Genomic DNA, 23942 nt, shown 5'->3' with positions numbered 1-23942 from the left:
TTATAAGCTACTGCAGTGTAGAAGACAGGACGACCAGCATACAATCAGACACCACGAGGACTTCACGGGCTGCAGCACATGTGTGTGATGAGTGGGACACTGCTTGTTATGAAATGAGAATGCAGAAGGTTTCGTTGTATTGTATGTTTTTGTGGTGTATCTTCTCAATCCTTCTTTAACCACAACTTATCATGAGGTAAAAATAGAGGATGTCCTGAAACTGTTGACCATATTTTAAAGTTTGTTAGTAGCCACAGTCACTCATACCAAAACTCTCTGTTTGGTACCTGTGAGCACATTTGTTGCTTTGTACAGTTTATTTTAATAGTTTATTGATTTATTATTGATTGATTATTCTTGATATTCCTAAGCTTTTGGGCTACAAAGATGTGTCTATTATTTTTCTAGTTTATCACTGTGGTAATGCACAAAACACACCAAATTTAATGTAGCTTTGTGTTATTTGATATCATTTCATGAACTTTTTTTTAATAATTCAAGGCTGGTCTTTTTTTTTAACCATATGGTCGGCTCAGCTACAGGCAGAACACCTGTCTCTGAAAGTATTCACTGACAGAAAACCAGCTGTGAGTTCGGACAGTCTTTTCCAACAACAGACCATCAGAAGCCGATGAAACAAAATGTGAAAAAATGACTTAAATATCTCCAAGGATCCTCCTGTTCGTGCTAGTCAGGTCGGAATACTGACATCTTTAAGTGAAAATAAATGTTATTTTTACCATTTTCCTTCATACAAGTGATATAAAAGTTTTTTTTAAATTTCTTTCCACAACAAATCATTAAATTTACAACAAATATAGAAACAACAACAAAAGTAAACAAAGTGAAAAATATCTAAAATACAGTTGACTTTATGGACTTCTTTTTAAAGTGTTTGTAGCCTGCCACCAACATTAATATAAAAAAAAAATGTGGAGCCTTTAGAAACCTCAGAAAGTCCAACGTGTCTTCATTTTTTGGTATTTGAAAAAATGTCATCTTAATGTTCGGAGACATTTTTTGCCTTTAAGGAGTAAATTCACCTGTCAAATGTTTGCTGAATACACTGAGCTTCGTCGCCCTCTCTGTATGTAACACAAAGTCTGACATTAGTGACGGGAGCTGAAAGTTAGCTATCATTTAAAGGATTAAATGGCTGAACCCACCATGAATTCCCCTGCAGTCACACAGAGCTGTGAGTGCCAGCTGTGCAGATGATACACCATGTGTGTGTCTTCATGCTGTTTTTTGGTGGATGTTCATTAGTGAAATCAACTGTTCCGTAAATCTGTAAATGGTGGATTAGACTTAAAAACAGTGATAACATATTGCACTTACAAGTTTAAAAGCTCTGTTTTCACCAGGACTTTCATGTGGATGATGGTGATGAGAATCCTGACCATGGAAATTGGACAAATAAAACAGAATACATCCTCTCTATGATCGGCTATGCTGTCGGTCTGGGAAACATCTGGAGATTTCCATATGTAGCCTATAAGAATGGAGGGGGTAATTATTCAGCATTGATGTTCAGAAATCAGCTTTTGATGACACTGTTGTCTTATGATTATCATAAATATATACTTTTATCCCCGTGAGCAGGTGCCTTTCTCATTCCTTATTTCTTGATGTTGTTTTTTTTGTGGAATGCCCCTTTTCTTCTTGGAAAGCGCCATCGGTCAGTTCTGCAGCCAAGGCCCCGTGAACATGTGGAGAGCAGTGCCAATACTGCAGGGTAAGCCTGAGAGCATTCATTCTCCAGTCCCCCATAATAAATACAAATATGTTCAATGTGGCTGAAGGTTTCTCAGAACTTTTTATGTTGTATTATTATTGCTGTAAAAAAAAAAAAGGTGTTAATTAATGATACGAGAAAATATTCATTCGGTGGACTAATTGGTTATTTATTTTTTGCTTCAGCTCTAAGTGTAAGAATGTACAGCATCATTACAGTCAATGATTTCATATGGTTGACTGTCAAATCAAGATTTTAACTTTTACTAAACGATCGGTAACATAAGTGAAGGAATTATTTGAAGTTATTCACATTAGGCATTGAACTAAAGTTTGAAAGATAAAGTATTATTTTTATAGTAGTTAATGAAAACAATTGAGACTCTTTCCATTTGCCCAGCTGGGAATAAAGTGAAGAGAATTGTATGTGGTTTGAGGACTCAGTTGGGCTTCTGTATTTAGAAAATATAAACTATTATATTTATTCAAACATTTTATATTGCGATGGAATTTATGATAAGTGAAATATTACCTTTTATCTTCTCCAGGTGTTGGCTTGTCAATGGTCATGGTGAACTCACTGGTGTCAGTTTATTATAACGTCATCATCGCCTACCGCCTGTACTACATGTTCGCCTCCATGCAGTCTCCTCTGCCGTGGTCCAGCTGCTTCAGCTGGGCTGACAGTAAATGCAGCAGCACGCCAAAAGGTACTTTTCCACTCCATCACTTTTATTTGTGAAGATGTGATACTCAAATTGCCTTTAAATATTAATTAAACTCAACTGAAGTGAATCTAAAGAACATAATTTGGAAATCTGGTCAAATTTGACTGATTGTGCAAAGTATTCAGCATCAGAAACCAACATGATGTAACCCCACCACACCATTCACTGCCCCTCTCTCCTTGTCCAGTGTATTGTAATGTAAGTGGTGTTCTGGTGGCCAACTGGACTCAGGGAAACAACACTTGCTCTTCAACCAACAAGATCACGGTTCCAATGCAGAGCCCGAGTGAACAGTACTGGGAGTAAGAATCACACACTCATGCAAACAAGTATAAAATGTCACAGTGCTCTGGCTGTACAGATTGATGTTTCTCCTCCTTCTCAGTCGTGTGGCTCTGCAGAGATCCGGTGGTCTCGATGAAACAGGACCAGTAGTTTGGCACTTGGCCCTCTGTCTGCTGCTGAGCTCCATGCTTGTTGCTGCAGCGCTCCTCAGAGGCATCAAGTCATCAGGAAAAGTAAGTCAGCCAGCATCCATCTCACATCAGGTCCTTATTCCAAGTTCGTCATTTCAGTGAATGAAAACAAAAAATTGGTGCTTCTGGTGTTTCCTTATTTCGTGTACGAAAAGGTACACCTACTGCACTAAGTGATAAATCTGCATCTGTTTTAAATGTTGGCATGTGCATTGCTCTGAAGTTTAGTCAACAAATGTATGACCTTTGTATTGCAGGTTGTGTATTTTACAGCTACATTTCCTTATGTGGTGATTCTGATCCTGCTGATCAGAGGTGTGACACTGGAAGGAGCTAAAGACGGGATCAATTTCTACATCGGTTCTCAATCCAATTTGACGAAGCTAACTGAAGGACAAGTAGGAACTCAACTATTTCGCATTACAACAATATGGCGGTGGCAAAAAAACTTCACCAAATAGCATTTAATTGTAATATCTGCCTAATATCTATAATATATACTTTACCGCGCTAGTTTTTAGCTACTCTCGTGACTAAAACCTTTAAATGAGGTCTGTAAAATATATTTTCTCCTATCTCACTCTTTTAAAACATGTTGGTTTGTTTTAGGTCTGGAAGGATGCAGCTACTCAGACCTTTTTTTCCTTGTCCATTGCTTGGGGTGGAGTCCCGACTCTTGCGTCCTACAGCAACTTCCACAACAACATGTTCCTGGACTCAGTTATAGTAACCCTCATTAACGATGGTACGAGAGCAAATTTTCAGTTAAACAATTATTTCTTATGAAAAGTCTTTATTTTTGCATGAGGCTTAATTCAATAAATCAAAGCCACTATGTGCAAATTTTGCTAAATATGCCGTAGACAACTGTCAAATGGTGGAATTGCCATCCTTTTATATAGAGAGTCTTGTTAGATTTGCATTGCTTTATCCTGGCTACATAAAAAATCTCTGATATGTGTGAAATAGACAACTGTGTCTCTAAATTGATTAGTCAATGTAAATATTTCCATCTCCTTCTAGGCACAAGTGTGTTTGCAGGCTTTGCAATCTTTTCAATTTTGGGACATATGGTCCTGATCTATGGAAAGCCTGTTGGAAAAGTGGTGAAGGAAGGTCGGAAACTTTTATATATATATATATATATATATACTGTATACAAAAAAGCTTCTTTATGTTTTCTGCTTCTAAATTTTACCCATTCTCTGTGCAGGTTTTGGCCTGGCATTTATTGCGTATCCAGAGGCTTTGGCCAAGCTTCCCATCTCTCCGCTGTGGTCCATTTTGTTCTTTTTCATGCTTTTGAGCATTGGTCTGGACTCTCAGTTTGCAGCAATAGGTTAGATCAGAAGCTGACATTGAATGTTGCCTTTGCCTCCTGTTCTCTTTAATGCTTTTAATAGTTGGCTTGTCCTCAAGAAACTGTCATTTACCAGTGGCTGTGTTGTCTTACCTTGCTAATTGGTATTAATGTATCTCCAACTATATTCCAAAGAATGCACTTGATCACTGTTAAAGCAATAAATCAGATTATCAGTCACAGTTGGCTCATTTAATCTCATCTCTCTTCTTCTCATTAGAGGTGATCACCACCTGCCTGTTGGATGCTTTCCCTAAAATCTTCAAATCCAAACGTGCCATCTTGACCATAGTGATATGCATCACAGTCTTTCTTTTGGGTCTTCCATGTGTGACAAGGGTACAGTAGGTCTGCTGAAAGTGACGAAAATACTGCTGTCTATTAATATCCTGCTTACCTGTAGTGTGTGTGTGTGTGTGTGTGTGTGTGTGTGTGTGTGTGTGTGTGTGTGTGTGTGTGTGTGTGTGTGTGTGTGTGTGTGTGTGTGTGTGTGTGTGTGTGTGTGTGTGTGTGTGTGTGTGTGTGTGTGTGTGTGTGTGTGTGTATTTTATGTCTAAGATAGGCAGGAGTATACTGGGTAACTCTAATAGACCAGTTTGTTGCCAGCTGGGTGATGCTAGTTTTGGCTCTGATGGAGATCATTGGCTTCTGCTACATATATGGTAAATATAAATGCTAGCCATATGGTGGCACCTAACATTCGATATACCAAACTTTGCAAGCTATCTCATTGGTTTGGCTCGATTGACTGCGTGTTTATGTATGTGTGTAAATATCATGGTCATTGTCAACAATGTTTCTAAAGCCTTGGCTATTTAGTACCCAGGCAAATCACAGACCATTATCAAACATAAGAAATAAATAAACCACACATTAATTTACCTTTTATCACTTTTTATCAGTTTTACAAAAATTGTGTTGCTGACACCTTGGCTTGCAGTTGAGTGATGGCTTCACTGATAAAGGCATTAGCATAAGAAATGTGACTGCTGTCTGTTGCCTCAAGTTATACAAGTTCTTCTGATGCATTACAGGTGCAAACCACTTTATTAAAGACATTGAGTTGATGATTGGAAAAAAGACCTCCTGCTTCTGGCTGTGGTGGAGAGTTTGTTGGTTCGTCCTCACCCCCTCCATCATAGTGGTGAAAACAATCCCATGTTTTAAATGTTGTTGCAGAAATGCCACCCTAGACACCTACTTTGTTTTAACATTTAACTCACATTGCTTTTTATAGGCTTTAACCTGTGGGATTTAATTATTTTGTAGAATGTAACAAAGATAAAACAGGGAACTACAGTTTAGAAAAAGTATGTAACATTCAGAGCTGCAGTAAATTGGCCAACCGATGACATAATCCCCTCCTAATGAGACAGAAGTGTAATTTAATTTACTTCATTAAGACAACATTGCGTTTTGCTGTAACCAAAAATGAATGAAGGGACAGATTGATAAGTTGTTTTCCCTTGACCTTTACTTTAAATGGAAGATGTTGCAAAAAACAAACTGTTAACTTTGCTTCATTTTGTCATGACAGTCAAAGAGATGCTGATCAAGATTCATCTCTGAGTTAACTTACAAAATTCTGCAAAGCTTTGTCAGTCTCATTCATGCTCGCACACCCCCCTTTTTTTTTTTTTTAAACTTAAAGCCATTGCCAGTCTCTTTTTTGCACTTCCATGTACTGTACATGGATGCTACGTTTAACACTGACTCTGCTGTCTAGGTGATCTTGGCATGGTCTCTAATAACCTTTGTCCCTCCGGCCTATGGAAAAGTCCAGTACCCAAGCTGGGGTTTGGCTCTGGGCTGGTGCATGGTTGGGTTTGTCCTCATCTGGATCCCTGTCGTCGCTGTGTACAAGTTCATTAAAGCAGAGGGAAACCTCTGGAAGGAAAAGTGATAAAAAAAAAATTTTTTTTAAAAAGTCATACTATAGCATGTCGTCCAAAATATGCAACAAAAAAAAGTCATACATACATAGCATGTCGTCCAAAAAGTGATTAAAAAAAAAAGTCATACTATAGCATATTGTTCAAAATTTTATAAAAAAAGTCATACTATAGAATTTTTAAACAGAAATGCTCACGACTGCTTTGTGAAAACACGAGCAGAGTATGAGATGTAACACCAAATCTCACCACCAGAGAGAGTCCATACACTGTGTAGAGTATCGGTCCATTTCGTAAGAGATGTTTTAAAAAAGCAAACTATTTATTAATGAGTCAATTTAGTTCCCCCTACAGTGATGTCGTTTTTTTTTTTTTTTTTTTTTTTTTTTTTTTAATAATCACATTGTTCAGGACGCTTCAGGCAACACAAGTTTTAACCTCTGACATATTATATCTTGTTCTTTTTTGCTGTAGAGATAAATTACATCGAACTTCTTGAACCACAAGGCAAACTCCCTCCTCTCCGTCTCTCTCACCATGGCAACCATGCACAGGGAGCCAGCAGATGAACACAAACCTGTTGCCATCTCCCACGCAATACACACAGCTGCATAATGCACACACACTGTCGTGAACACACAGTGGAAGAAGTGTGACATAAAAATCTTGATAAACTATAATGAATAATGTTGTCTCGTAGGGGCCTATTCTATTGGAGAGACCGGATGAAGCCACTGGTGTACAAAATGAAATAGAATAATAGTGAAGGTCTGCAATTTTAATACATTCATTTATAATTTGAGGTCTTTCCCAGCAGTGAAGGTGTGATTTAGTTGTACAATTATCAGTTGTTAATTCCAGGATGTGTAATTTTTCTTAAACCTGTGAACTTGATAAGAGTGTATTATTAAAACATGGGAACAAATAGTGAGAACAGGACTCCATCTGTGATTTTCATTTTAAGTTTAAGTCTGGAGGAATGTTATTAAGCATGAAAAGTGGATGCATATATTGTAAAAAAAGAAAAAAAAAGAGCACTCAGTGTTCAGCTCTATCTATCTATCTCTGTCCCGCTTCTCTCCCTCGCCTCCTCACTGGCCTCCCCACCCGCATAATTCTGGCTTCTCAGCAGCCCGTTGCCATTAGATACTGCTGGGCTTGTCACCATGGCAGCAAATGCTCAATCATTTTAGCTCTGCCATGTTTCTATCCGCACACACTCGTGCAGGCAAAGCCCTCCCACATCTCGGGGGGGCTGCGATGTGGTGGTGTTGTTCTCGGGTTCTCGAGTATTCCCTTGTCCAACTGGGAAACAGCCCACCTGTGAACACAAATCAAATGTTGTGACAGGGAAGAGATGCTTTGTCTCGCATTAGCATATCACATTTTTTACATTGTCACATGCAACCTCTCAGGATACATCACATGCCACTGAAACGGAGTGCTTTCTTGCATTGTGTGTCAGATAAGTGTTTGCGTGTGTTGGCTTTTTCTGATAAATTGTTCTCATTCCTAAACTTGACATGAAAGCGGCGGTTTGCTAATGATATAAGTGGATATGATTCAGGATTTTGACTCAGTGCTGGAAGCACATCTTCAAATATTATCACACAATGTCAGAATGCTGTCACTATTACTGCAAGATGAATCTTACTTCCTATCCTTCAAATATGAGATGCAGATATTTGCATTTGTCTGCACATAAATACTTGATCCTAAAATCGTTTTGTCCGTGCACCAGAACTATTTAAAAAACATTTTGGGTGCTGTATCATTCATGTGCTAAAAAGGAAAAGGTTGTATTGTGCCAACATTAAAAGACTGTAACGACAGACGTGACTTGAATGTTCAGGTGGGGGTGGAGATGTTACGGGAAGCTGATGTCAGCTCGCGGAAGATAAAATGAACATACAGAGAAAAAGGAAAGGTGAGACACAGAAGGCAAACTGAGAGAGTGAGAAGAGAGAAATACAGGGATAGGCAGAGCTGATTTTCTTTCTCCAATAAAAGCGACCCCACCACCACCACCACCCTCCAGTGTTGCTATGGCGACCTCCTCTCTCTCTCTTCCTTTCAGCAAGCTACCACTTATCCTTGCTGCCTTTCAGTCAGCAGGGCATGTGGGTGTGTGTGCTTTTGTGTGTTGGCTCTTGAATGAATCAAGCAAACACAGGAGAGGAGCCATTAAAAACACAAGTCTGACTGTTTTCATGTCCATAAACATACATGCAAGCACGCACACATATGCATTCGTACGCACACATATACCCTCTAGATCCACACAAATACTTGAGACAGTTAAGTTTGCTGGATGTCTGTTTTTTTCACTATGTTCTGTCGTAGCTCCACTCTATCCTCTTTCTGTCTTCTTTCACAACCATCTGGATCATTTTCAGTTAACACACACCCACTCAAATAGACGTCCTCTCTACCATTCTTTAAATGTGCACAGAAACACAATGAAGATAAACATGAAGCATTATGTAAATATATGTCTTCTTTTTTTTTTTCCGGATTATCCAAAAATGATAGTAAAATCTAAAAGTTAAAAATGTACATAACATGAAACAGAAACCTCAAAACTGTAGCAAGACTCAGGATATCACAGTTACAAACTGAATTCAAATGATATAACTTACTGGATCGAAAATGTCCAGTTCAAGTATCAGATTACATCGGAGAGAACAACACTATTCTTTACATTTTCTCAAGCTAAACTACACGACTGCATGCTGACATGTTGTTAGACATCCTGTGTTTGTCTGTTTTCAGGGCTGCTTAAAGTATCAGTGTGTCAAACTCAGCACTGGTGTGTTTTTCATGGCTGACTAGAGGCTGGTTTTCTATACCCTTCTCTTCACTTTTCACATGCACTTCATTTCATAACCTCTCTAAAAAATGCATGTCTTCATGCAATTTTGTGGCAGCCGGCAGCCCCATTTCATCCCAGTGAAGACTTTAGATGTCATGTCATTTCAAAGTCAGAATTTTGAATAATATTTTAAGTACACGTCAAATGAAATGTTTATTGAATTTATATGATTATTTTAACATTATTGGATATATGTGCACCAATCATCAGTAGGAACTGGGCAAAAAAAAAAGGCAACAAAACTGAAAGGATAAATTTAGCATTCAAGCATACTTTGTGTTTTTATAGCCTTCATCAAATTAATTGTGTTTATGACTGATGTATAACTCCTATAATATTATACTGCATGGTAGTATTGACCCTGTAATAAAAAAATTTGGTTGGCAAAATCTCATTCTTGCTTAAGAAAATATGTATCCACATCAGTTATATGATCCATAAATGTGATCTGATAAACGGTATGTCATCTCAGAATCCACTGATGGATTGTCAAAAATATATTTTCAGATATTCTGGTATTACAGGAAGTCATGGCAGCTCTGATCATACAGATAGAATATTTGCATTAGTTGTGTTAGGAGGTGTTAGCATGGTCATACAGGGCAAAGTGGGTACTGCGCCTATTTAAGCATCCAGACATGGAAAAGTATATATTTTATTTAAAGTCCTGTTGATGAATGTAAAACTATAACTTTCTGTTTATCTCTATTTTTTTTTGCCAACCAACATGTCTTTTGTTGTTTTTCAGTGATAACAGCTGCCTGCTGAGACGGGAAACAAAGCTGAAACTATCAGAACCAAAAGTTATTTGCCATAAAACCAAAAGAAAAACATTGAATGGCAAGTTATTTAGTTCTGTAGTAATCATCCAATCAAAGTTTTACTTCCAAAAAACTTTTTTTTCCCAAGTCCTCTAGAAAGACATATTGGTTTTCTGATTTAGCACCTCTATTAGCAAGACAACATCATTTGTTTGTGCCCGGTTTAAAACAATTAAACATCCAATTTATACATTTTTAACATGAATCGTATCATATTTTTGTCTGTTGGTCTCTTGTTTTAAAAATGTTTTGTGGGCCTCTCCATCCACCCTGATCTCCTCCCCGATTGGACTCATCCCACTTCTTCAAATGTGTCCTAATCACAGTAGCCACCGGAGGGCTTTGTTACCTGTCTCAGGATGGGCAACACAACATTTACCTGCAGTCGTTCCAGCCAAAGTTATTCTGTGTTGCGATGCGATTTATGGACCTCACTCATGCTATTTGAGCTGCATTCCTCAGTCATCATTTCACTCCATTAATTTGACAGTCAGATCAGGTTTTCAAGTCACATTTAATTCAAACACACTTCACTGCAGTAGCTGCAGGTGCTATTGGCAACAACTTTCACTCAAGTCTTCTCATGCTATATTACTGAAGCCTGAAAATCCCACAGATGTACTTAAATTACTCTACTACTTGGTAATGGTGTGATGTATATTCCTTATATAAATATCTGTTTGATGAAGCAATGAGACACAACTTCAGCTCTGAAAAATTAGTTCAAAAATAGATTTTGCCACATTTTGAGAATCAGCAATGTAAAAATATTGCAGCAGAGATACTGAAAAATGTAAATGCCTGTAAGTAACCTCCTTTGTATGACATGATAATTAAAGTAAATCTTTAATGTGCAGACGATGAGAGAAAACTAAAATGCCCCCAGGAGTTAAAAGAAAACAAAACAACAACTAACTTGTCATCCACCTAAAATAACACGTTGCACTTTGGTTTTCTATCAGCTCGTGAAACTGGAAAACAGATAGAGGGAGAGAGTGAGGCAGGCAATAGAAAGAGAGGAGGAGAGATGAGAGGGACAGAAGCGCTGCTGCAGAACACACCTCATCTCCTCTTTAGCTGGGGGAAAGAGAGAGAGAGATTCAGTCTGTGCCAATTTTCTCTTCAGCTCCAGTGACAGAGAGGGAGAGCGAGTGAAGTGATATTTTAAGAATCTTGAGCAATCAACAAACGTGTGACTGCGAAGGAAAAGAAGAAAAAAGCATCCCGGCATGTGAAGAATTTGCAGAGAAAAACTGACAATCAATGGAGAAAAGAAGAAACGACAGAGAGAGAGAGATGTAGTCGGGGCTTCTGTCGTGGTAAGATACGTGAAATATGTTGGTTGAATCGTCAAAGCAGACCGGACGTTGCGGCTCAAACAGAAACATGTAGTCACTCGTGCACTCATGCAGCTGTGGATGCATCACTAAGTAAAAGCAGCATTGATTCGAAGGTGATGGTAGCAGGTGTGTGTGTTTGAAACGGAGAAGCTTGGTGTCTGTTGGCAGAGCAGGAATATAAACTAGGAGTTTGTGTATATGTGTGTGCATGCTGGAACAGATTCAGCTGCAGAGTAATGCGTCTTTTTTCTTCTTTCTTTTTTTTGTATCTGCATCCAGCACCTCTATCTCTGTCATACCATCCTTCTCTACTGCTCTCTAAAGCCTCCCACTCTCTATTCCGCCCTGTTGCAGTGCCTCTGTGTTGTAGAGCTGCACAGCCCAAACAAACATTTTCCAAGCATGTGGCTTTTCTTCATGCAATGTTCAGTTTTTTCCCCTGTCTCTGTTTGTCTCTCTTTCTGTCAAATTGGAAACTCAAAAAGAGCCAAAGGCTGTTTGTCTTGTGTTTTTCATTCACCTCCAAACAGGTTCTGAAAACTTTCAATTCACTGACTTCTTGTTAGTTGCCTGTTTGAGGACGGATAACAGTGTAATCAATTATCTCACACCTGAGCTGAGTCTAGAATTGAATGACAAGCAAAATTACAAAATATTTAGACACTAGATTGTCTTATCAAAAGGTTCTTTCTTTCTTTCTTTCTTTCTTTCTTTCTTTCTTTCTTTCTTTCTTTCTTTCTTTCTTTCTTTCTTTCTTTCTTTCTTTCTTTCTTTCTTTCTTTCTTTCTTTCTTTCTTTCTTTCTTTCTTTCTTTCTTTCTTTCTTTCTTTCTTTCTTTCTTTCTTTCTTTCTTTCTTTCTTTCTTTCTTTCTTTCTTTCTGTAAAACAATGGTTTCTGAGTTTGTACATTTGTGGAAGTGTCTGTTTTTAAGCCTTATTCCTTAAGATAAATGTGTTACAGAATTGAGTTTTTTTTGTATTTCTTCCCTTAGTCATTGAAATACTAGACATGCAAGTATTTGATTGCAAAGATAAACTTGGAGGCTGGTTTTGTTGTATATGTGTCAAGTGCAGTAAAGTGCTCCCATAAAACCTGCAAGGAATAATGTAGTTACAATGAGTTGTAGAGGTTTAGCAGACAGGCTTAAGTTTTGCATGTGCATGTTTGAGAATAATGTTGAAAAATTTGTGAAAAGCAAACAAAAAAAAACCTTTTCAGCAGGAACATGGATTCAGATATTTGCTCTTTGCAACTGTTGCTTACAGGATCAATTTGAAAACCAAACAATCCTCAAAAATACACAAGAATTTGGTATTCTGTGTGCAGCTTCTTTTGAGAGACAGGCTTGAGAAACTGATGCATTATAAATCCACATTATGCACATAAGGGCTTCACCTAGACATGAAAAGCAATTTTTTTCTTGGACAGGTTTTGTGGGAAGGAACTATACGACATGAAGTATCTGCCCTGGTGTTTAGGTAATGGTAGAGATGACCAGTAAGGGAGTGGCTCTCAACCTTTTTGTGGCAATGTGTACTTGTGACAAATGGTTATTAAAAAAAAAGGAATCAATGTTTTTATCATTTTAATTTTGTAATCCCTCATATTTATCTTTGAACACTCGAGTGCTCCCAGTCAAGCCCAGTATCACGGCAAAGCATGTAATACACCCACCAGGCCACTAGAGGGTAGCGTGTCTCTATGATGACTTTTATTGCTGCTGCGTGAAAAATATATACATACATCAAATGAGAAGAAGCCATGTGATGGAAATCATGTGATGAATGGAGGAGCGAGGGGACTGTCCCCCAGGAGCCCAGGGTTTGACTGAGAGAATTAAAGGGATGTGAATTTAGGTGCGTTACCTTTACCACGTGATTTGTTTTTGCGCATTACATGATTATTCACATGGATTTATTTTCCTAAACTACGCCCCGATTTTGGATGCCGTGGCTAAGCAAAGCCAAGACACTGATGTGCTGTTGTCTAGTGGACCGGTAGGAGTATTACTTTGGCATGATTTCGTGTTTTTTAGTCCTCGGGTTTGGAAATCACTGACAAGCTATTTTTCAATTGTTGGTGTGGTGAAAGCCGAACTCTATTAACTTTACAAATGAGAGTCTGTCACCAGGTATTGGAGAGTTTTACTGCATATGTGTAAAAGGTTGTCAAGCCTCGTGTGGATGACATCTGATAGAACTGTAGCTGAAGACCACACATCTGAAAATGGTGTGGAGCCAGGAAGAAGTGAGCTTCCAAGATTTTGTAGTTTGATCCTCATCTCTTCTTGAGAATTGCAGCTCAAGGCTACACTTACCACGACTGGCATAAGGCCACACATCTCAAAGAGGAAGAATAAAAAAGATGATATCTTTCGTCCTGCATAATTGATTTTGAGCATTTTTTTTGTTCATTCTTTTCATTTCAAGTCTGATCAGAAATCTGCAATGCAGGATTGCAGGAGTAATATTAAGACTTTTCTAGAAGTGGATGGACTGGATAAACTCAGATAAAGTTTATGTTAACTTGGTGCATGTACATGTTGACCAATAGGTGAAACTATTAGTTACAGTTAGTCACAATTCTTGTTTTGATCAATGCTTTTCTTATAAAACACACAATCCTGCAACCATTTACAAATATTTAATAAAAAAAAACGTCTTCTTCCTTAACATTGACTCAAAGGCCATTTTAGATTTTTACCAAATTTGTACTCATCTTCGTACAGTCGGAGCACTGCTGTGGATAAAATGTGAGCTGTTTTGCTGTCAAATGTGAAACTTTCAAGAACTTCTGAGTCAGATGAGTCTGCAGAGTAATAATGGCCACTGACAACAAAAACACACTCCATTTTCCCACTTTGAAAATATAATCGAGTGTTAGGTGGAGATAGTTATGAAAGTAGCCACTGAGTCATGCAGATTGATCTGTGTTTTACACTCATTTTATGAAGAATTCAAATGCACACAAGTCCTTTGCGTGCAGACATTAGCACATAGTTATGCTTTCCTGAAACTGCCCAAAGTGCTGTGAGCTTTTCAGAACAAATGACAAAAATGGAGAACATCAAAATTAAATGATGAATCCATTATTGAGCAGGTTGCATGAGAACAGATGAGAGTGGAGATGAAAGTGAATGGCTGATTGGAGACTTATAAAGAGCCCCAGTGGGTGGAAACCGCTCCAGTGTTTTTATAGTCACAGCTCAGACATTAAATTGACTCACACAATGCTCATTTTTTGCTGCGAATACATTTAAACTGCTGTTTCAATGTTAATAGGTTTTCTGGTCTTCCACATTAACGTTCCAAACATAATCGGTCAATTATTTTTTTTCTCCTCTGCAGCAACCAGTCACAGGAGTGCCATAAAAAAGAATACTGTAAATCTGTTAAAGAATACGAAAATAAATGTGGAAATGTATATGAAAAAATATTCAAAAAAATAATTGTAGTATTTCCATTTATTTTCACATGTTCATTTGTTTATTTATCTCTGTCTATATCTTTAAAAATATGATTTATTCATTTTGCATATAGAAATATATAAACAAATATAGAAATAAATGTACAAATAAATGAGAATGCAAAAAAATATGTTATTATATTATGTCTATATCTATCATTATATTATGTCTCCATATTTTTTTGTATTCTTTTATTGATTTCCCTTTCTGTCCACATTTATTTATTATATTTCTACATATATTTTCTTACTTTTACATAACACTCCAATGACTTCATACAAGTATCTCTCCACAGTGTCTCCTCATCCCCTAACCATGCTGACCAGCTGACTTCAAAGCCTGCAGTTGCACATTACTTCCTATTAGTCGCGTAGACTGCAGACCTGAGAAGTTTCAGCACACCAGCTGGCAGGATGGGAAGAGTTTGTAAGTGTCAGGAAAGGTTCTAAGTTCCTCCAATAAGAACTTTATTTATAATGATACAGAACTTTATTATAGAAATTGAACAGATGGCAGTTCAGTTCTTGCACAGCTTTCTAAACAACAAAAGGAGATTTTGCGAGGGGGATTTAAGTTCTCCTGTCTTTGAAATATGTGAAAGTTTTATGCATCTTTTGCAGGGGAAGATGCCTTCAAAGATAATCTCATGAGTAGTTTGCATTTATCAGTTAACTTTTTAAGTGCAGTAAAGAGAAAATAAATCCTAAATCAAATCCATTTCTGGTGTGACCACCTATAACTTTTTAACAGCAACAGTTTTCCCAGTCACACTGGTGAACAGGTGGCTGCTTGGTTCTTCCAAACATGTCATAGAACTCGCCACAGTTCCTCTGTGGATTAAGACAAAGGCAGTAGTTGCTTCCGTCTCTTCTTGTAGACTGAATCTATAATGTTAAAATCAGTGCTCGGTGGAGCTCATTCCATCTGTTGCAGGACATGTTGTTATTCTTGTGATTGAGTCTGGCTGTATGTTTGGGGCTGTTGTCACGAAGCAGAATAAATTTGCGGCCAGACGTACGGCTCCCTGATGGTACTGCGTGATTTACACAAATCTAAACATCTAAAACGACTCAAGCTTCCTCGGTCCAGTCAGTTTCTCATCACCTGATGCACAGGCTGGATCAAAACGAAACCCAAAGTAAATCTCAAAACACTGAGACCGAGACTGGAAGATTTGTTTCCATGGCAACTATGCAGCAAGCCTGTGTTTGTGTCTCCGAATATGCAGTTAAATGTTTACACAACTAATTCCACTATTATTAATAAAACTATGTTTTGTTTATTAGCTCTTAATTATGCAGAATTTCGTATCAGAATAATATCTGGAAGAAAATTTGGAAGGCTGTAAAACTTCACTCTCCCAAAATCTGCTCATGTAAACTTCAATCATTATACAATAATAAATATAGTTTTATCACAATGAGCTCTTTTATGACCGGTATTCTCGTACCAAATCAGTTTAGTTGTTGTCAATATCACAATGATAATACAATTCAACCCATTAAAAATACATGGTCTCGGTCTCTTCTGAAAATAAACTTTTTGGAGTTAATTCTTAAAAAGTCAGACTTATTAAAATAATAGTGCAGTAGATTTAGAAAAGCAAACACATTGCAAACATATATCAAGGTTTTTTTGGTCTTTTGTTTTGTATTTTACAAAATACATTACAACATTTACAATGTTGTTCTAATGAAACAAGAATATGCTGCTGTTTTAAATAATTTGATGCAAAAGCATGCAACACTTATTTCTAGTCACACTTTATTAAGAGAAGTAGATCCTGACTTTCATGACCTAACCCAATTAAATGTAGTTGTTGAGAAATTAAAAACAGGTTAACGTTTGCACAGCACGTATAGAGTATTTCCACAGTGGGGTGTTTGCATTATTGGTCAGCTAATTACTGAAATGATCTGATGGCTGCCAAAAGTCTACAGTCTGTTAAGTGTGATGGTTTTGAACCCTGAATACTGAGCAGTAAGTTGCTCTGGATCTGAGAGTCTGCCAAATGTTATAAATGCTGATGTAACACGTGTGTGTGTGTGTGTGTGTGTGTGTGTGTGTGTGTGTGTGTGTGTGTGTGTGTGTGTGTGTGTGTGTGTGTGTGTGTGTGTGTGTGTGTGTGTGTGTGTGTGTGTGTGTGTGTGTGTGTGTGTGTCTATTTGTTCCAACAGCAGCTACATTCACACAGTCTCTCCCATTATAGCCTTAAGTACAGCAGGCCGATAACATAAAAGATCCTAGGGGTCTTTTTAACTGTTACAAAATGAATAACATTTGTGCGATGATATGCTCTAAAAGGTACCGACTGTGAAGCGCTGACATGAAATATTTACATACATGTTACATGATTTACATTTTCTCCTTTTGGATGAAAGTAACACTTAAGAACACAGCGAGGTATAATTTCCTCTCATTATTCTTGCGATATATTTCAAAATTTTCTTTCTCTAAATTTGTATCTTTATTTGTCATTTTTCTGTCCATGTGTAAATTTTCTGTAATCTTTCTGGAAACAGACTTTCCAATCCAACTGTAATTTTTCCAGGCTTTTTCTCCTCTCCACCTTTTCCTTTATTACCGTTGGCTGCAGAGAATTTCTGCTTTTATAGGTATGCACAATACAGCTTTGAAAACTCCCATGACCTTGCGAGAGCATCCATCGTAACGGCCAAATGTATTAGGAATTCACAGTCGCTTGGTTTTGGATCTAATGAAATATAACTTTCAAAGATGTGTTTGTTTTTATGTGACACTTTTAGTTCATTTTTCTCTTTTCCTCTCTGAATTTTGTATATTTCTTCTCTTGTGTTTCTGACTGAACAGTGAGCTGCCGCACGCCCGAGCCGTGAATCCTCCACCTGTAGTCAGGATGTGAGATCGATGGTGTGACAACAAAGGCCTCATCAAGCTACAGCCATCTTGTACTTCCTGTTCCACCACTACAATCAAAATCACACACTCCTGCTGTTGTGCAGCATTCACAAGCTGAGGAACTGGCAGATATACATTTCAGGTTTTCATTTCGAAGGCTGTCAAAAATATATTCCCGCTATAATCGGTTACCACGTTATGAATGATGACACAAAACCATCTTCAAACTGTTAACACCACAACTTTACACACATCTCTGGCCCGAATGATTCCTCTCGCATCTCCATAACAAACTCTTCTTCACTTTGTCTGAATCCGATCCTGTGAGGATTATGAGGCCGGCTTTAGTGCTTCTACAGTCACATTGTCTGTTGTGTGTGTTCGGTGGTGTGTGTGTGTCCGTTGTTGCGGGCTCACTACCTCCCGCGCTCCCATGGCACGTGTCCTGCCCGGTGAGGTGCTTGTGTCAGATCAAGCCGTGGTTCTCCCCCGATTCGGTCTACCACGAAGCTCCCACGGTGGACTGCAACGACATGCTGTTGACCAAGCTCCCCGTGCCCATTCCCCCGGACACACACACCCTGCGCCTGCAGAGTAACCTCCTGTCAGTGCTGGACGCTGCAGCGCTGCAGGCACTGCCCAACCTCACAGACCTTGACCTTTCCCAGAATCGCTTCAGTCGCGTCAGGACGATAACTCAGAGCTCCTCCCTGCTCTCTCTGCTGTCCCTGCACCTGGAGGAAAACCTTCTCAGTCACCTCCCTGAGGCTTCTTTCTCGTCACTGCCAGCTTTGCAGGAACTCTTCCTCAGCCACAACAGCTTGTATTCAATAGCACCTGGAGCCTTCACTGGTCTGGACTCCCTACTCCGTCTTCACATCAACAACAACAGACTGACCACGGTCGACCCTCGATGGTTCAGGGCTTTGCCTCGCTTAGAAGTTCTCATGCTTGGAGGCAACCCTGTGGAGGCCCTGCCTGAGCGGGGCTTCATGGCTCTAACGTCCCTCAGGAGTCTTGTCCTCGGAGGTATGGGTCTGCGAGGCTTGGCTGAAAAAGCACTGGAAGGGCTAGAGGGTCTCGAGAGCCTTTCCTTCTACGATAACCTCCTGACCAAAGTCCCGACTCAGGCTCTACGGAGAGTGCCAGGACTGAAGTTCCTCGACCTCAACAAGAACCGCATCAAACTGATTGAGACAGGCGACTTCCAAGACATGGTCCACCTGAAGGAGCTCGGTCTGAACAACATGGAAGAGCTCGTGTCCATCGAGAGAGCCGCCTTGGAGAACCTTCCCGAGCTCACCAAGCTCGAGATAACCAACAACCCACGTCTGTCCTACATACATCCGCAAGCGTTCCTCCAACTGAGCAGGTTGGAGAGCCTCATGCTCAACTCCAACTCTCTCAGCGCTCTTCACCAGCACGTCATGGTGTCCCTGCCGCGTCTTCAGGAGGTCAGCTTACACTCCAACCCGCTGCGATGCGACTGCCTCTTTCACTGGGCCGCCAAGGAGGCCAGACATCCTCACATTGAGAGAGACAAGCGAACAGATGCGCAGACAGCCCGCGTGGTGCGTTTCATCCAACCCCAGGCAACCTTGTGTTCTGAACCTCCAGAGCTGAGAGCTCGCAGGGTGCGAGAGGTGTCCTCAGGGGAGATGTCGGCTTCGTGCCTCCCCATGATTCCTGCCAGCTCCCTGCCCTCTTACGTAGGGGTGCGAGAAGGAGGGAAACTAGTTTTGCACTGCCGAGCTCTTGCAGATCCACAACCTGAACTGTACTGGGTGATCCCCTCTGGCCTGAAACTGGGTCCCGCACCGAGCCATGCATCCAAAGGTTCGCCAGCCTCCACCCTCTGCAAGAGGACGACAACTTCTGAGAGAATCAACCACACATCTGCCTCCGGTGTCCCTCACCAGCAGGCTCAAGACGATCCTCCCTGTGAACACTTCAAGCACTACCGGGTACTGCCAGAGGGCAGTTTAGAGATAAGCAAGATCACCCCCAGAGAGGCCGGGTTATATACCTGCGTGGCGGAGAACGCCCTCGGAGCAGATACACGCAGTGTTACTGTGGGTGTGCACAACAGAGACAAGAAGAGAAAGAGGGGCGCGGCTGCTAACCTGAAGAAAATTCTATTGTTCAGAGGGGATGCCCAGTTTGAGGTGAGAGAGGTCGGCGAGCACTATGCTATCTTGTCCTGGCAGAGCGGACACAACCTCCCCTCGACCCGCCTATCCTGGCAGCCCATATACTCAAACGTCCACACGCCCACGTACACCACACGCGTCCTCGCCGGCACGCAGAGCTTCAACCTGACTCACCTACAGGCGGAGACGTTTTACAGAGTGTGTTTGCATTTAGGGATCAGTGAGGGCGCCAAGCACACCAGCAGGAGATTAAGAGAGAGCAGAAAGCCTCAGTGTGTTTCATTCAGGACAAAAGATGTCCCAGAGCCTCAGCCCAGCCTCCAGCTCAACCCGCAGCTGACCTCCACTGCAGTCACTCTGCTGCTCCTCGCACTCATCCTGCTGCTGGCGGGCCAGGGTTGGGACACCGAGCCCGGGGAAGGGACGGGAAAGCACCACACAACCCTCCATCGGGACATCAAGAGTCCCGAGGTTCTCATCGTCAATCAAAAGACAAAAGAAAACGACAAACATCCGACAAATCAGAGTGAGAAACCGCTGCTACATCTGGACTGCTGAAATAATCGTTCAAATGCGGACAAGAAACACAGACACACACACATTAACTGTATATAAAAAAATGTGGAATATACACTTTGTTCATCACAACAAGGAGAGAGGGATCATAGATGACAGCAGCGGTGGAGAAAGAGATTTGTATTTATTTTATATACAGTATAAAGTATATATTGACACGGCTCATGTGTTAAGATTGTGTTGTACAGAATGCCTAAGCCCCTAACTGGGGAAATAAAACTGGACAATCATGCTCCTGCTGCACAGCGAGTGAACACAGGAGAAACAAATGAGTCTGAGCTGCCGATGACTCGACTGAAACTAAAGAGAGCCTGAATCCATCCGGGGACAGATATCGGGAGGCAGGCAGCTCAGACCTACAAACTTTTGCCATGTTTGTCGTCTACGTGTTCCACAGACTGAACCACACTTTTTCCAAGCGGATTAAAAACCAGCTGCAAGACTGACACTGGATGAAAATCCTGCTCATTTAGACTCTGTAAGTAAAAGCGATCGATGTTAACAACCCCTTTGCGAAGTTTCAGTATCACCGACAGGGTGGTCCATCGTCCATCGTGCGTACACAGTATACTCATCCTGATCCCCCACCTGACGTCCCGCATTCTGTTTCAAAATAAAAGTGATCTAAGAGTGATTGTGTTAAATTCTATTTTGAGCTATATACAATACAATAAAATCTTTTTATTCACTCAAATGTGCTGTTTATTTCCATTTTTCTCTCCACAAACTGAGTTTGGATATACTGAAAATATGGTAATTACCTGACAGGGAATCAAACCAATAAACAGTGACACAAACACAATATAAGAGACGAGAGACCTTGAACCAAATAGTCTGCATAAAAATCACATATTACTGATTATTCTGTAGCTACAACTCCTTCCTTATCTGCATGCACCCCAACAAACTCATTAAACACAAGATGCAGTGTGTCCCCTGCTGGATGAGACATTGAACTGAGCAGGGCTTTAACCAGGTAAAAGGACAGCTTTCTAATTTTCTTCAAGTGTCTCTTATTAAAACACTCACATGTCCACCGGTCACTGTAATCTCCATCTTCTCAGTAGCGGTGGTGAAGCTTCCTTTGTTAGAATGATTCCACTGTAAGAGATGGAATGACTTTCAAAGATCAGCTAAAGGTAACATAAACTTTTAGCAGTCTGAGTTCATCAAATCATGTGGTTATCTTTTTTCATTTCTATTCTTTCAGTATGAAATTACCTTTGTCCTTGCCGAGCTGTACAACTCTCGCTCTATAAAGACTTCGACAAATAGCCGCTGATTATAGCCATAGTTTATCTGACTCAGACTGATGATGCTTCGTAAGTTCAGCTGAACTTGATTTGCTTTGAAGTAAAAACAATGTCGGAGGTTTTTGTCTCCATTTCTTCAAGCTGAGTCAGAGTAGGAATATCTTTGCGGCCTAAAAATCAATTACATCAACCAGTAACTTTTAAAGTGTACACGTGGCAAGCAATATTGTTTTAAGAAAGATATGAAAAATGAGAATCGACTTCTTTTTTCTTCAAAAGTACTGCAGTAAAATTGCCCAATATTTCCCTTTGTTATCTTTGAGGCACACATCAAGATTTCCTAACTAAAACTCACACCCTCTAAATATATATATTTAAATATCTCAAATTTAAGTGGGTGAATAAACTGCAGATTGGTCCTTTAATGCAAAAGCGTGATAACGAAGCATCGGGCAGCAAAAATACACATTTTAAAGCAGTAGTTAGACTTTGTATTTATTCACACGAAACATAATACATTTCTTCAATAAGGCAACACAATACTGTATATACATACAATGATCTATATGTATACCATATTTAAATTTATGTCATTCTTTACTATCACTACCGAGTGTAAATAAATAGTTTAGCAAGTCATGTAAAAGAGTGCCAGATGCAAAAAAACTTCAAGAAACACTGTTAGAACATCCAATGCAAGAATCCTTTACTCACTGTAAGATATCATGGTTACTGATCTGTTTTAGCTGCAGTTGATTTCTGAACACAGCGTTATGAGTCAGTGACACACTGGAATGTAAATTAACACAGCGGCCCTGTGAGCTCAAAGCAGTGAAATTTAATAAAACGCACACAAACATACAAAACACAAGCAAAACCAAGAAAACATTTTAACCTGTTCGACAACACGAGTGCATCAAATACCATAAAAAGAAACTGCAACTACAGGAATGCTGCAATTAGCAGACAACAAGGGGAATGTTTCCGGAGGACACTAAAGGGCGATACGCTTCTTGTTGCCATGGTGACCAAAGAAGCCAAAATGTAGTTTAAACGTCCTGACGATATCCAGATATATTTAATTACCTCTGAAGTGTTCCTGGATTTGCAGCACGTTTTCTCACTTTTCACGTGTTGTCAAATTGGTGACGATGTTTTTTTAGTTTTTTTGTTTTTTTTTAGTTTGCTGGTGTTTTGTCGATTTGCTTTGTGTTTTCTTAAGTTGCGGTGAACTCAAGGCCACGGCAACAAAAACTTTTTTATCAATTACAACTCCAACATCAGTCAAAAGCCAAACAGAAAAACAAATCTTAAAATGTATTACTTTTCACAAACAGCATAAACAGCAATGACAGTTTTGATTATTACATTAATGCTGACATCATATTTAGGTGCTGGAGGGGGTGTCTTTCCAAAATGACATGAGGTGCTCGTGGTTTAAAAATGTGACCGATACTTTAAAAACGTGAAACTCTTTTTTTTCAGTGTGAAATGTTGAACGGACTCTACAGAGTGATGCAAAGTGAAAATGCTACGTTAGTTTGATACCCACTCTCTTCACAACTGATAAAATTGTACAATCATTTACAAAAATATAATTCTATTCTGCATTAGCAAATGACAGTAGTGATTATTAGTGGTTTAGAAGTGGACAGGACAGAGTTTAGAACCAATAGGAACATGGCATCAAGCAAATGTACTGCATGTAATATCACACACACCATCTTGTGTGCTGACACGATACGCGAGCAGCGCTGCATGTCACTCTGATTTTTCAATTTGAGGATCGTGTTAACAAATGAGGTTTAACCAACAGAGCTCCTGTCCTGTTTACCTGTTTTTGCACAGTGTGACAAAATATCAGAATTCAAGTGTTAAATCTGCTAATTATTTCAGTGGCATTCACTTTCGGAGGTTTGTTTTAAACAGAATTATCGCACCACTCTACAATATGACCCTCCTCAATACAGTTAACACTTTATTTTAATGCAAACTAGATTCAGCATTTACTATATAAATAGTATATAAACAATAAAGCGTTTATAACACACTACATTGTAGTTGTAACTGATTTCAGTACATTTATAAGTAGTTATTAATGACTTCTTAACAACTACAGTATAACAGAGTTGTAAATTTCTGATATATCTATAAATTGGTTTAATCCTTTTGTGTACACAATATACAGTAAATGTAAACCGGTAATAAATGCTTTATAACACAGTACCAGTATGTAACTAATTGTTAATTACCAAAGATGTGATTATATGCTGTTACAACTGTGTTATACTGTGTTATGTAACATTAAGTAACCGCTCATACAAAAGTTATATCAGTTAACAAAACCTTTAAAAATGTCTTTATATCTGCTGCAACTACCTCATAATGTGCTTTAT

General features: G+C 39.3%; 2 protein-coding genes across 2 annotated transcripts; both read left to right on the top strand.

Moving 5' to 3' along the window:
• The first annotated feature begins 1167 nt into the window (after nucleotides 1-1167).
• On the top strand, nucleotides 1168-6201 carry LOC138631016 (sodium- and chloride-dependent neutral and basic amino acid transporter B(0+)-like). The gene is given in 15 exon segments (XM_069715725.1): nucleotides 1168-1182; nucleotides 1365-1509; nucleotides 1603-1634; nucleotides 1636-1735; nucleotides 2283-2444; nucleotides 2650-2764; nucleotides 2848-2980; nucleotides 3196-3336; nucleotides 3548-3683; nucleotides 3962-4054; nucleotides 4152-4277; nucleotides 4519-4637; nucleotides 4861-4960; nucleotides 5333-5442; nucleotides 6025-6201. Coding segments are annotated over 15 exon segments (1704 nt in total).
• Nucleotides 6202-10909: 4708 nt separating this feature from the next.
• On the top strand, nucleotides 10910-20987 carry lrrn2 (leucine rich repeat neuronal 2). Its single transcript, XM_069710044.1, has 2 exons — nucleotides 10910-11202; nucleotides 17520-20987. Exon 2 carries the CDS (start codon nucleotides 17900-17902, stop codon nucleotides 20273-20275), a length of 2376 nt encoding a protein of 791 aa, XP_069566145.1. The 5' UTR covers nucleotides 10910-11202; nucleotides 17520-17899; the 3' UTR covers nucleotides 20276-20987.
• Nucleotides 20988-23942: the final 2955 nt, after the last annotated feature.

The sequence above is a fragment of the Brachyistius frenatus genome, unplaced genomic scaffold (genome assembly GCF_029030835.1).
Source record: "Brachyistius frenatus isolate BFR_SWC_R1_liver_20210118 unplaced genomic scaffold, ASM2903083v1 Contig_4, whole genome shotgun sequence".
Taxonomy (NCBI): Eukaryota; Metazoa; Chordata; class Actinopteri; family Embiotocidae; genus Brachyistius; species Brachyistius frenatus.
The sequence above is the reverse complement of the archived record's forward strand: the minus strand, read 5'-3'. Positions and strand labels throughout refer to the sequence as shown.